The 12755-nt window shown below is 37.9% G+C and overlaps 2 protein-coding genes across 2 annotated transcripts in view; one reads left to right on the forward strand and one right to left on the reverse strand.

Annotated features, from left to right (window-relative positions):
* Positions 1 to 11939, forward strand: part of NAPEPLD (N-acyl phosphatidylethanolamine phospholipase D) — a 49381-nt gene extending 37442 nt beyond the window's left edge. Inside the window, exon 5 of the mRNA XM_050782763.1 lies at positions 8182 to 11939. Coding sequence (XP_050638720.1) covers positions 8182 to 8307 — 126 coding nt within the window. The 3' untranslated portion in view covers positions 8308 to 11939. The remainder of the gene's footprint in view (positions 1 to 8181) is intronic.
* PSMC2 (proteasome 26S subunit, ATPase 2) overlaps positions 1 to 12755 on the reverse strand; it is a 276950-nt gene that overhangs the window by 158867 nt on the left and 105328 nt on the right. The gene's annotated exons all lie outside the window — the stretch shown is intronic.

The following is a 12755-nucleotide window of genomic DNA, read 5'->3' on the forward strand; positions in this document are numbered from 1 at the left end:
GCTCTCTCCCAAAGATACAGTGTGTTCCAAAATTACCTAGTACACTGCCTGCCCATTCCCCCACTCCCTAATCAAAATTCCTGTGCCATGAGGCAGCAATCCTGAGCCACAATGCAGCAATTCTTAGCCACTGTTGGGAGAAGGAATAGAATAATGACTAACCATGGGGTTGTGGGGAGGATAAATGAGAATATAAATGTGGGTGTGTGGTATAAATGAGAATATATATGTGGGTGTATATGTATTTGGAGAAGGGAGAAGTTTGAGACTGGTTTCCAGTGCCATACCACTATATTTAGTGACAATTTCTTATTCCATCTGTATATGTGTGCGTGTATGCACATATTCCTTATGTATATTCCATATATATGTGACTCAGATGAAGTAATGGTATTTTATTAAAGCTATGCAAAGAAAGGAATCAAGGTTGACTCCTAGATTTTTAGCTTAAATAGCTGGTTAGACAGTTGTGCTCTTTACTGAGATGGGGAAGATGTGGAGAGGATTAAAAAACCTGTCTTTGAGAATTATTGTATTATTCAGCCCTCAAGAATTATTCCTGTTATAAACCTAACCTCCATCTTTCTTTTTTTTTTTTTTTTGAGACTGACTCTTGCTCTGTCGCAAAGGCTGGAGTGCAGTGGTGTGATCTCGGCTCACTGCAAGATCTGCCTCCCGGGTTCACGCCATTTTCCTGTCTCAACCTCCGGAGTAGCTGGGACTACAGGAGCCCGCCACCACTCCCGGCTAATTTTTTGTATTTTTTTTAGTAGAGACGGGGTTTCACCATGTTAGCCAGGATGGTCTCAATCTCCTGACCTCGTGATCTGCCCGCCTTGGCCTCCCAAAGTGCTGGGATTACAGGCGTGAGCCACCACGCCCGGCCCATCTTTGTTTCTTAATGAGAATGTAATAAAAACTCATTTAGCTTTTAGCAATTTGGAATTTGTTCATGTTTTGATGTTGAATAAACCTCATGAGTTAGTTGAATTATAAAGTAGATATAATCTTCAGAGAGGATATGTTACCATTACTTTTTTTTTTTTGTTATACTTTAAGTTCTAGGGTACTTGTGCAGAACGTACAGGTTTGTTACATAGGTATACACGTGCCATGGTGGTTTGCTGCACCCATCAACCCGTCATCTACATTAGGTATTTCTCCTAATGCTATCCCTTCCCTAGCCCCTCACCCCCTGACAGGCCCCAGTGTGTGATGTTCCCCTCCTTGTGTCCATGTGTTCTCATTGTTCACCTCCCATTTATGAATGAGAACATGCAGTGTTTGGTTTTCTGTTCCCGTGTTAGTTTGCTGAGAATGATGGTTTCCAGCCTCATCCAGGTCCCTGCAAAGGACATGAACTCATCAGTTTTTATGGCTGCATAGTGTTCCATGGTGTATATGTGCCACATTTTCTTTATCCAGTCTATCATTGATGGGCATTTGGGTTGGTTCCAAGTCTTTGCTATTGTGAACAGTGCCTTAATAAACATACATGTGCATGAGTCTTTATAGTAGAATGATTTATAATCCTTTGGGTATATACCCAGTAATGGGATTCCTGGGTCAAATGGTATTTCTGGTTCTAGATCCTTGAGGAATCACCACACTGTCTTCCACAATGGTTGAACTAATTTACACTCCCACCAATAGCGTAAAAGCATTCCTATTTCTCCACATCCACTTCAACATCTGTGGTTTCCTGACTTTTTAATGATCACAATTCTAACTGGAGTGAGATGGTATCTCAATATGGTTTTGATTTGCATTTCTCTAATGACCAGTGATGATGAGCCTTTTTTCATATGTTTGTTGGCTGCATAAATGTCTTCTTTTGAGAAGTATCTGTTCATATCCTTTGCCCACTTTTTGATGGGGTTGTTTTTTTCTTGTAAATTTAAGTTCATTGTAGATTTTGGATATTAGCACTTTGTCAGATGGAGAGATCGCAAAAATTTTCTCCCGTCTGTAGGTTGCCTGTTCATTCTGCTGATAGTTTCTTTTGCTGTGCAGAAGCTCTTTAGTTTAATTAGATCCCATTTGTCTATTTTGGCTTTTGTTGTCATTGCTTTTGGTATTTTAGTCATGAAGTCTTTGCCCATGCCCATATCCTGAATGGTATTGCCTAGGTTTTCTTCTAGGGTTTTTATGGTTTTAGGTCTTACATTTAAGTCTTTAATCCATCTTGAGTTAATTTTTGTATAAGGTGTAAGGAAGGGATCCAGTTCCAGCTTTCTGCATATGGCTAGCCAGTTTTTCCAGCACCATTTATTAAATAGGGAATCCTTTCCCCATTTCTTGTCAAAGATCAGATGGTTTGTCAAAGATCAGATGGTTGTATATGTGTGGTGTTATTTCTGAGGCCTCTGTTCTATTCTATTGGTCTATATATCTATTTTGGTACCAGTACCATGCTGTTTTGGTTACTGTAGCCTTGTAGTATAGTTTGAAGTCAGGTAGCATGATGCCTCCAGCTTTGTTCTTTTTGCTTAGGATTGTCTTGGCTATGTGGGCTCTTTTTTGGTTCCATATGAAATTTAAAGTAGTTTTTTCCGGTTCTGTGAAGAAAGTCAATGGTAGCTTGATGGGGGTAGCGTTGAATCTATAAATTACTTTGGGCAGTATGGCCATTTTCACAATATTGATTCTTCCTATCCATGAGCATGGAATGTTTTTCCATTTGTTTGTATCCTCTCTTATTTCCTTGAGCAGTGGTTTGTAGTTTTTCTCGAAGTCCTTCACATCCCTTGTAAGTTGTATTTCTAGATATTTTATTCTCTTTGTAGCAATTGAGAATGGGAGTTCACTCATGATTTGACTGTCTGTTGTTGGTGTATAGGAATGCTTGTGATTTTTGATTCTGTATAGGAATGCTTGTGATATATTGATTTTTGTATCCTGAGACTTTGCTGAAGTTGCTTATCAGCTTAAGGAGATTTTGGGCTGAGGCAATGGGTATTTCTCAATATACAATTGTGTCATCTGCAAACAGAGACAATTTGACTTCCTCTTTTCCTAATTGAATACCCGTTATTTCTTTCTCTTGCATGACTGCTCTGGCCAGAACTTCCAATACTATGTTTAATAGGAGTGGTGAGTGAGGGCATCCTTGTCTTGTGCCGGTTTTCAAAGGGAATGCTTCCAGTTTTTGCCCATTCAGTATGATGTTGGCTGTGGGTTTGTCATAAACAGCTCTTACTATTTTGAGATATGTTCCATTAATACCTAGTTTATCGAGAGTTTTTAGCTTGAAGGGCTGTTGACTTTTGTCAAAGGTCTTTTCTGCTTCTATTGAGACAATCCTGTGGTTTTTGTCATTGGTTCTGTTTATGTGATGGATTACGTTTATTGATTTGCATATGTTGAACCAGCCTTGCATCCCAGGGATGAAGCTGACTTGATCGTGGTGGATAAGCTTTTTGATGTGCTGCTGGATTCGGTTTGCCATTATTGAGGATTTTCTCATCGATGTTCATCAGGGATATTGGCTTGAAATTTTCTTTTTGTTGTTGTTGTTGTGTCTCTGCCAGGTATTGGTATCTCTGCCAGGTTTTGGTATTAGGATGTGGTATCAGGATGATGCTGGTCTCATAAAATGAGTTAGGGAAGATTCCCTCTTTTTCTATTGTTTGGAATAGTTTTAGAAGGAATGTACCAGCTCCTCTTTGTACCTCTGGTAGATTTTGGCTGTGAATCTGTCTGGTCCTGGATTTTTTTGATTGGTAGGCTATTAATTTCTGCCTCAATTTCAGAACTTGTTATTGGTCCATTCAGGAATTTGACTTCTTCCTAGTTTAGTCTTAGGATAGTGTATGTGTCCAGGAATTTATCTATTTCTTCTAGATTTTCTACTTTATTTGCGTAGAGGTGTTGATAGTATTCTCTGATGGTAGTTTGTATTTCTGTGGGATTGGTGGTGATATCTCCTTTATCATTTTTTATTGCGTCTGTTTGATTCTTCTCTCTTTTCTTCTTTATTAGTCTGGTGAATGGTCTATTATGTTGATCTTTTCAAAAAACCAACTTCTGGATTCATTGATTTTTTAAAGGATTTTTCGTGTCTCTATCTCCTTCAGTTCTGCTCTGAAGTTATTTCTTGTCTTCTCGCTTTTGAGTTTGTTTGCTCTTGCTTCTCTAGTTTAGTTGTGATTTTAGGGTGTCGATTTTAGATCTTTCCCACTTTCTCTTGTGGGCATTTAACGCTATAAATTTCCCTCTATACACTGCTTTAAATGTGTCCCAGAGATTCTGGTACATTGTGTCTTTGTTCTCATTGGTTTCAAAGAACATCTTTATTTCTGCCTTAATTTCATTATTTACCCATAGTCGTTCAGGAGCAGTTTTTTCAGTTTCCATGCAGTTGTGTGGTTTTGAGTGAATTTCTTAATCTTGAGTTCTAATTTGATTGCACTGTGGTCTGAGAGACTATTATGATTTCCTTTCTTTTGCATTTGTTGAGGAGTGTTTTACTTCCAATTATGTGGTCAATTTTAGAATAAGTGCAATGTGGTTCCGAGAAGAATGTATATTCTGTTGATTTGGGGTGGAGAGTTCTGTAGATGTCTGTTAGGTCTGCTTGGTTCAGAGCTGAGTTTAATTCCTGGATATCCTTGTTAATTTTCTGTCTCGTTGATCTATCTAATATTGACAGTGTGGTGTTAAAGTCTTCTACTATTATTGTGTGTGGGAGTCTAAGTCTCTTTGTAGGTCTCTAAGAACTTGCTTTATGAATCTGGGTGCTCCTGTATTGGGTGCATATATATTGAGGATAGTTAGCTCTTCCTGATGAATTGATCCCTTTACCATTATGTAATGGCCTTCTTTGTATCTTTTGATCTTTGTTGGATTAAAGTCTGTTTTATCAGAGACTAGGATTGCAGCCCCTGCTTTCCATTTGCTTGGTAAGTATTCCTCCATCCCTTTATTTTGAGCCTATGTGTGTCTTTGCACATGAGATGGGTCTCCTGAATACAGCACACTGATGGGTCTTGACTCTTTATCCAATTTGCCAATCTTTGTCTTTTAATTGGGGCATTAACCCAATTACATTTAAGGTTAATATTGTTATGTGTGAATTTGATCCTGTCATTATGATGCTAGCTGGTTATTTTGCTTGTTAGTTAATGCAGTTTATTCATAGTGTTGATGGTCTTTGCAATTTGGTATGTTTTTGCAGTGGCTTATACCAGTTGTTTCTGTCCATGTTTAGTGCTTCTTTCAGGAGCTCTTGTAAGGCTGGCCTGGTGGTGACAAAAATCTCTCAGCATTTGCTTGTCTGTAAAGGATTTTATTTCTCCTTCGCTTATGAGGCTTAGTTTGGTTGGATATGAAATTCCGGGTTGAAAATTCTAAGAATGTTGAGCTGGGTGTGGTGGCTCATGCCTGTAATCCCAGCACTTTGGGAGGCTGAGGCGGGGAGATCACGAGGTCAGGAGTTCGAGACCAGCCTGACCAACGTGGTGAAACCCGGTCTCTAATAAAAATGCAAAAATTAACCAGGTGTTGTGGCACATGCCTGTGATCCCAGCTACTCAGGAGGCTGAGGCAGGAGAACTGCTTGAACCCAGTAGGTGGAGGTTGCAGTGAGCCGAGATTGTGCCACTGCACTCCAGTCTGGGCAACAGAGCGAGACTCTGTCTCAAAAAAAAAAAAAAAAAAAAAAAAAAAAAAAAGAATGTTGAATATCGGCCCCTCCTTTCTTCTGGGTTTGTAGAGTTTCTGCTCAGAAATCCGGTGTTAGTCTGAGGGGCTTCCCTTTCTTGGTAACCTGACGTTTCTCTCTGGCTCCCCTTCACATTTTTTCCTTCATTTCACCCTTGGTGAATCTGATGGTTATGTCAGATTCTTTGCATATATGCTGTTATAGTAACTGCCTCCTGTAATATAAGCAGATTAAGGATGTCCTTAACTTGGCAATACTCTAAAATTGCATATATAGCAACATCTAATTTAGGGAATGATGAGTGGATTTCCTACATATATTTAAGCCCTAAAACTTAAATTACTAGTTTTGATGGAAACGAATTTCAAGCATTACATAATATGTACATTGCCTTTCAAGTGATCAGGGTCTTTGAATATATTCTATTGTAGTATATCATGAAACTGACCCCTGTAGGAATTTACAAGTTGTGTGTGGCTAGCTGCCTAGACCCTAATGGATCCGGAGTGCTGGGAGTCTTCTGCTTTTCCCACTTACTCATATTGATCTCTGATATACTTTGCTTTATACATAGTTGTTTTGTCCCATGGTATGGCATTTTTATCTCCCTTGTGGATGAAAGAGCTTGGACTATGAGCTCTCAGTCACTCAGAAGCCTTTCAGACCTACCTCCAAGGTTTTCTAGATGGTTGAAACAGTGAAGAATTGATCTATGAAGAAACTCAGAAAGATACTGCTAAATCTAGGCAGATTAAAGACAGAGGGTCTACTGCCAACTCTAACATATCAGAATTCTCACTAAATCCACACATCGCACTCCACACTAAAGTTAATGGCTTAACAAGTAAGTTACCAATGTAGGGTGACTGTGTGAGTGTGTCTTGTTGGCCGAGACTTGTAGAGCATGGGAGAAAGAGAATTTAACAAAAGAAGTTATTTTTCAATGGGAAAAAAGTTCATCATTTTGAAATCTCTTAAAATAATTTGGGAAATTATTTTAGGGGAAATTTCTTGACTTAAGGTATAAAGTTAAATTTTATTGATAATATAATTAGTGATCTTTTTCCTTTATATATAAAACAGATTAAAAGTAAATTCCTGTTATCAACTATCCATTAGTAAGGGGTTAGTTCTAGGAATATTGGATAACTAACACATAGTTAAAACTGAATATACTCAGTAGTCAGTCGAAAGGTATCCTTGATCTTTTTTTTTTTTTCTTTGAGATGGAGTCTCGCTCTGTTGCCCAGGCTGGAGTACAGTGGTGCAATCTCAGCTCACTGCAAGCTCCGCCTCCCAGGTTCATGCCATTCTCCTGCCTCAGCCTCCCGAGTAGCTGGGACTGCAGGCACCCACCACCACGCCTGGCTAATTTTTGTATTTTTAGTAGAGACAGGGTTTCACCTTGTTAGCCAGGATGGTCTTGATCTCCTGACCTCGTGGTCTGCCCACCTCGGCCTCCCAAAGTGCTGGGAACTACAGGTGTGAGCCACCGTGCCCTGCCGATCTTTAAACATAGCCATAAAACCTGGAACTGAGCAAGGGGGAAAAGGATGACCTGTGTGTGGCCAGTTACCAAACCTGTGCATTTAAGGGCTCAGGAAACTTACCTGGTTTTCCTTGTACATCATTGGCTGTCCTTTCTTATTCTCTGTTGCTAGTTCCTCCTCTCCGCTTGTTCTGAACAGTGCGTGCCGTAGGAGTCAGTCTATGGACCTCTTCTCTTCTATAGTTGGTTTATCCCTTGGGAATCGCATCCAGTCTTATGGCTTCAAATACCACCTATCTGCTGTTCCTCTCTAGCTATTTTTCCTCTATAATCCACATTTATATATCCAACTGTCTCCTTCACATCTCCACTTGGATATCCATTAGGTACCTAGAACTAAAGTCTGAAATTCAACTTCCTCATCTTCCCTCCAGCTTACTTTTCAAACATCTCAGGGCGACTCCCATTTGGCAATTACTCAGGGCAAAATCTTGACTCCTCTTTGCCACACACAGGTAAACCTTCAGATTATATTCTCTGGGATCCTCTTTCATTCTGTAGACTGGTTTCTGTATGTGACTAGACTTTTTGAGAATAACAACCCTTCTTCAGCCAAAACAATTTGCTGTAGCATTTGGCTACACACACACATACCCACCCACCCACTACAATCTCAAGATTTCTATATTTTTCAAAAATGTTGGTAACATGTAATTCTCTAATACCATCATCTTTGGCACTGATTCCGTTTAGATTGGAATTTCATATGGTGAAACCGTGATAAGATTTCATGCAATCCAGTGATGTTCAAAGTAAGATGGCACCAAATTTGACATACATGGTGTTGGCGTGATTTCTATCCAACCAACTACCTTTCTGTTGACTTATTTCATGACTCAAAACTGTATTAGAAAATGTGATAGACCCATTTGCTAATGCTTCAATTATTTTAGTTTGAACTGTTATTTGAATAATCTCCCAAATATGTGTATAATCTTTTCCTGTTTTTCTTCTTTCTACCTTTGGCCAGCATTACTTAGAGCCTCCAGTGAAGCTGAATGAAGCTCTAGAGAGATACGGACTTAATGCTGAAGATTTTTTTGTCTTGAAGCATGGAGAATCAAGATACCTAAATACTGATGATGAAAACTTTTAATAAATGTGAGCACAGGCACTTTTAATGAAAAAGGCATCATCTGAGTTTAAAAACAAATGAAAAGACTTAGAAATTCATGAATATTGTGATTCTTTTACATTTGGAAACAACTTCTGCAAGTTTATGTTTTATGTTTTGTGTAATAACTTGCTTCCTAATATGATCAGCTCATATACACTATGAGAGGGTTCAGGGGTGGGTCATTTAAATAATGAATTGGCTAATGTGAATTTTAAATCTCCTATCATGATATAAGCACTGCAATGGAAATGTTTTTACTAAAGCATTACACTTTTGTGGTAGTAGAATTTCCTGAGATTGTGAAAAACTGATATTGAAGACTCATTTTGTTTTTTCCATTCTTCAGGACCTTCTGCAAGGTGAGTCAAGCCTGTCTACCCACCTAGATTTTTTTCAGAGGCCTACAAATACAAGTATCTTTCTTATATGCACATTATAATAAATGATGCAATTCAGTCCAACATGCTTATTATAAAAAGCAATTCTTGCTCTATCAAGATTAGCTTATATGCCAAATATTAAATATGGCTTATTTCAGTAAGCATAAAAACATAGGGGCTATCATTTTTAAAGACTTGATTTTTTCTGTCGTGGTAAAAATATATAAATACGTATTTGCCATTTTAAACATTTACCATTTTAACCATTTTTAAGTGTACAGTTCTTTCGCATTAATGCATCCATGACCAACATTCACTTAAGTTTTTGAAAGAGGGAACAGTTATTTTTTTTTCCTAGAGCCTTCAGATGAGAGGAAACAGTGTATTCTGTTGCACATCTACAATTCCCAAAAGACCTCTTACTTTGGGAGGCCAAGGTGGGTGGATCACTTGAACCCAGGAAGTCGACATCAGCCTGGGCAACATGGTGACTTCGTCTCTTGGGGGGGGGAAAAAAATTAGCCGGGTGAGGTGGTGTGTACCTGTAGTCACAGGTACTTGGGAGGCTGAGGTGGGAGGATCACTTGAGCCCAGGAGGTAGAGGCTGCAGTGAGCTGTGATTATACCACTGCACTCCAGCCTGGGCGACAAAATGAGACCCTGTCTCGAAAGAAAGCCCTCTTCTTAGCTGAGCAGAGAACGGAAGGGGTGTGGCTATGAGAATATGATTTATGCCATTTTCTTTTTTTAAATCTAGATCTTCTAAGCACAAATATAGCTACAATGAAGTATTTTACAGATAAAATGTTAATAGACCATATACTTTGAATTAAATTTTATGTTTTTAAATTTCTCTACACATTTTCTTTTTCCGGGGTCTCTTAGCTCTAAATATATCAATCAGATTTATAATTTTTTTTATATGATTCAGATGTCTTATATTTTTATATTAAATGAACCTTAAGCATGATTCTTTTGGTAAGCCAGTATGAACACCAGTGGTTACAAAAAAAAAAAAAAGTCAGTTGACGTAAGATTTAGTCCTAATAAGGGCTCTGTATTCACTTGATTATTCTGACCCTTCCTAAGGGAGGGAGTTGGATTAGATACTGCTGGAGGCCCATTCTGTATTCCTAATCCAGTCTCAGCACTTTATTCATACAAAATAATCAAAATAGGTTTTCTACACCAAATGCTACCCAGGCAGTGCTCTATAATTTACACATGTGTATGTGTAGTGCCACACGTTAGCCACTAAATCTGAACTTTTACCCTGCTTTCATCATGGATTTTTTGTGTAACCTGAAACAAGTCACCAATGCTCACTGTGCCTGTTTCCTCATTTGCAACAAGAGGATAATTCCGACCTACCTCTGAAAAATGTGTAGAATAAATGAGTTTTTAAAGCACTTTAGAAATATAAGGGAGAAAATCATTTCTTAAGATATCACTGCCTAATATAGATAGGTATATTTCAAAGCTGAATATAGGTTAATGCTTTTGATAATGTATTGTTCCTGTTGCAAATTTAAGCATCATATATTAGGAGACTAAACACTGAAAACAACTTTATTTCACTGATTTTGTAAATTGGAGTAATAGCCTAAATAAGTGTAAATAATCTTTATCAAAATTTAGTGTTTATCTACAAAGATGCGAATCAGTCAAGGGGAAATGTGTATGCAATGTGTGTATATATAATGTATGCGATTTTGGGGTACTAAAGCACAAAAAAATCCCCCATAAAATAAACCTTCCTGAAAAGACTGATCATAAACTTTTTCACTCCAAGCAGATGTGAATCAAGATGTTAGGTTTATGGTTAGTTTTGAGGTGTGTTGCCCTAATACTAGCCAACTTTGTAGCCATATTCCTTGCTGCTGCACACCGAATTGAAAATCCATCTCTTACCTCTACTCTATGAAGCAAGCCAGGTATGTCTTGCTTAAGTATTTCTTCTCCATGAATGGCCTTAACATTATTTTGTATTCATATGTACTGTTTAACTGAGGGCCTCAAAGCACTTTAAACTGTTGTGTTCTATTTCCACTCATCTGGCCTGCCTCATTTTTCTAAGCCCTTTCATAAGCTGTAATTTTTTATTACCACTCATGTTCTTTCTACACTGACACTATTCATTAAGAATGTCAAGCTTCATCCCTACTTACAGAAATCTCACCTTACTGAGTGGGTTCCACTTTTTCATTTGTTATCTACATTTTGAAGGGCTTATGTGCAAAGTGAAAACAAATTTTGAAAAATAAGACAAATCCATTCTCTTTTTCAATTCAGTCTAATATGCATTGTAGTGTCGTTTAATCAGTCTTATCCTCTAAGTCAACTTTATTTTCCTCTTTGATTAGTGAGTACCCATACCAATATGTAAGATTTTATTGAAGTTTCCTGCGATAACCGAGGAACACTTTGCTATGCCTCACTGCCCAATAGGGTGGGTCATCAATTACGAGAAATCCCAAATTGTAAAAGCCAACATATGCCGTGACCTACATACGAAAAGAGGTATTTGTGCATCTTCTTTCTGGGTAGTTAAAAATTACTCCCTCTTTTCTCTAGCATTTTGACATTTCAGACTCAATGGTCTGATCTCTAGGGAGCGTGATTATTCAAACTAATGAGAGAGGACAAGACAGTTTTAGAATCCACTGCTGCTAAAGCACATTAAAAACAAATCCTGGTTTTCAATGTATGCACATTTTCATATTTAATTAATATGCGTTCATTAAATAGGGAGGTAGATTTGAAAAAACTGTTACAAAGAAATGTGCCTTTTGGGGAATGCATACTTTTGTTCATGTCTAGCCCACTGGGAATTTTCAGTTTTCACCTTATACTGACCCCTTTTTCTAATGTAAAAATATTCCTTCAAAGTTTGATTTCTGTATCAGGATAACCTTGAGAACACACATATTTCTGTTTGAGGGTTTGTGACTTCCTATGGAAACAGTCTTGTATCTATGTATTTACAAATGAAATTTAAAGTATTCTTAAAGCTTTTGCCTTAAATACTGCTTGCATACTGATTTACTTAATGCTACGCATGGCAGGGGTTATAAATTTAAATATTATAAGACCTGGCTGAATCCCAGATATATCAATAAATTGTTATAGTAGCTTATGGAATAAAAATACTATTAAAGATAACTTTTCATACATTGTATTTTTAGTCAAGTAAAATATGGATGAAAATTAATAAAGTACTGTCAAGGGAAACAGTATGTATAACCTTGTGAGTGATTTTTTTCCTCTTTATTAAAAAAAGATTTTATAATTTGGGCTCATAGTAAAAAATTCAAACAGTAGAACAGTGTGTATGTAGAAGGCATTCCCCACTCCCACTACAAGAGTTTGGGTATCATTCTAGAAGTGTTTTGTCAATACATAAGCATTTTTCATTTACACACACACACACACACACGATCCCATATTCTTCTATAATTTGTGTTTTTTAAAAAAACCACCATATTTCATAGATAGCTTTCCACATAAGCACATTCAGAGTTCCATCATTCTTTTTTTTTGAGACACTGTTTTGCTCTTGTTGCCCAGGCTGGAGTGCAATGGTGCGATCTCAGCTCACTGCAACCTCTGCCTCCTGGATTCAAGTGATTCTCCTGCCTCAGCCTCCCAAGTAGCTGGGATTAACAGGCATGCGCCACCATACCCAGCTAATTTTGTATTCTTAGTAGAGACGGGGTTTCTCCGTATTGGTCAGGCTAGTCCCAAACTCCTGACCTCAGGTGATCTGCCCGCCTCAGCCTCCCAAAGTGCTGGGATTACAGGCATGAGCCACTGTGCCTGGCTTCCATCATTCTTTTCCAAGACCAGAAAATTTATTTAACCAACTGTCTAAAGATGGACATTGTGATTGATCCCACTATTTTATATATAACTTTCTTTACATATTGAACATTGAAGGGGAGTGGGTGAGTCCTAGGAAACATTCTCTCCTAAAAGTTTACATTTTTCACTGACTAGAAGTGACCAAAAAAATAGATTATACTGACGAGAAAAGACTTTTGAAAGCAG

The sequence above is a fragment of the Macaca thibetana genome, chromosome 3 (assembly GCF_024542745.1).
Source record: "Macaca thibetana thibetana isolate TM-01 chromosome 3, ASM2454274v1, whole genome shotgun sequence".
NCBI lineage: Eukaryota > Metazoa > Chordata > Mammalia > Primates > Cercopithecidae > Macaca > Macaca thibetana.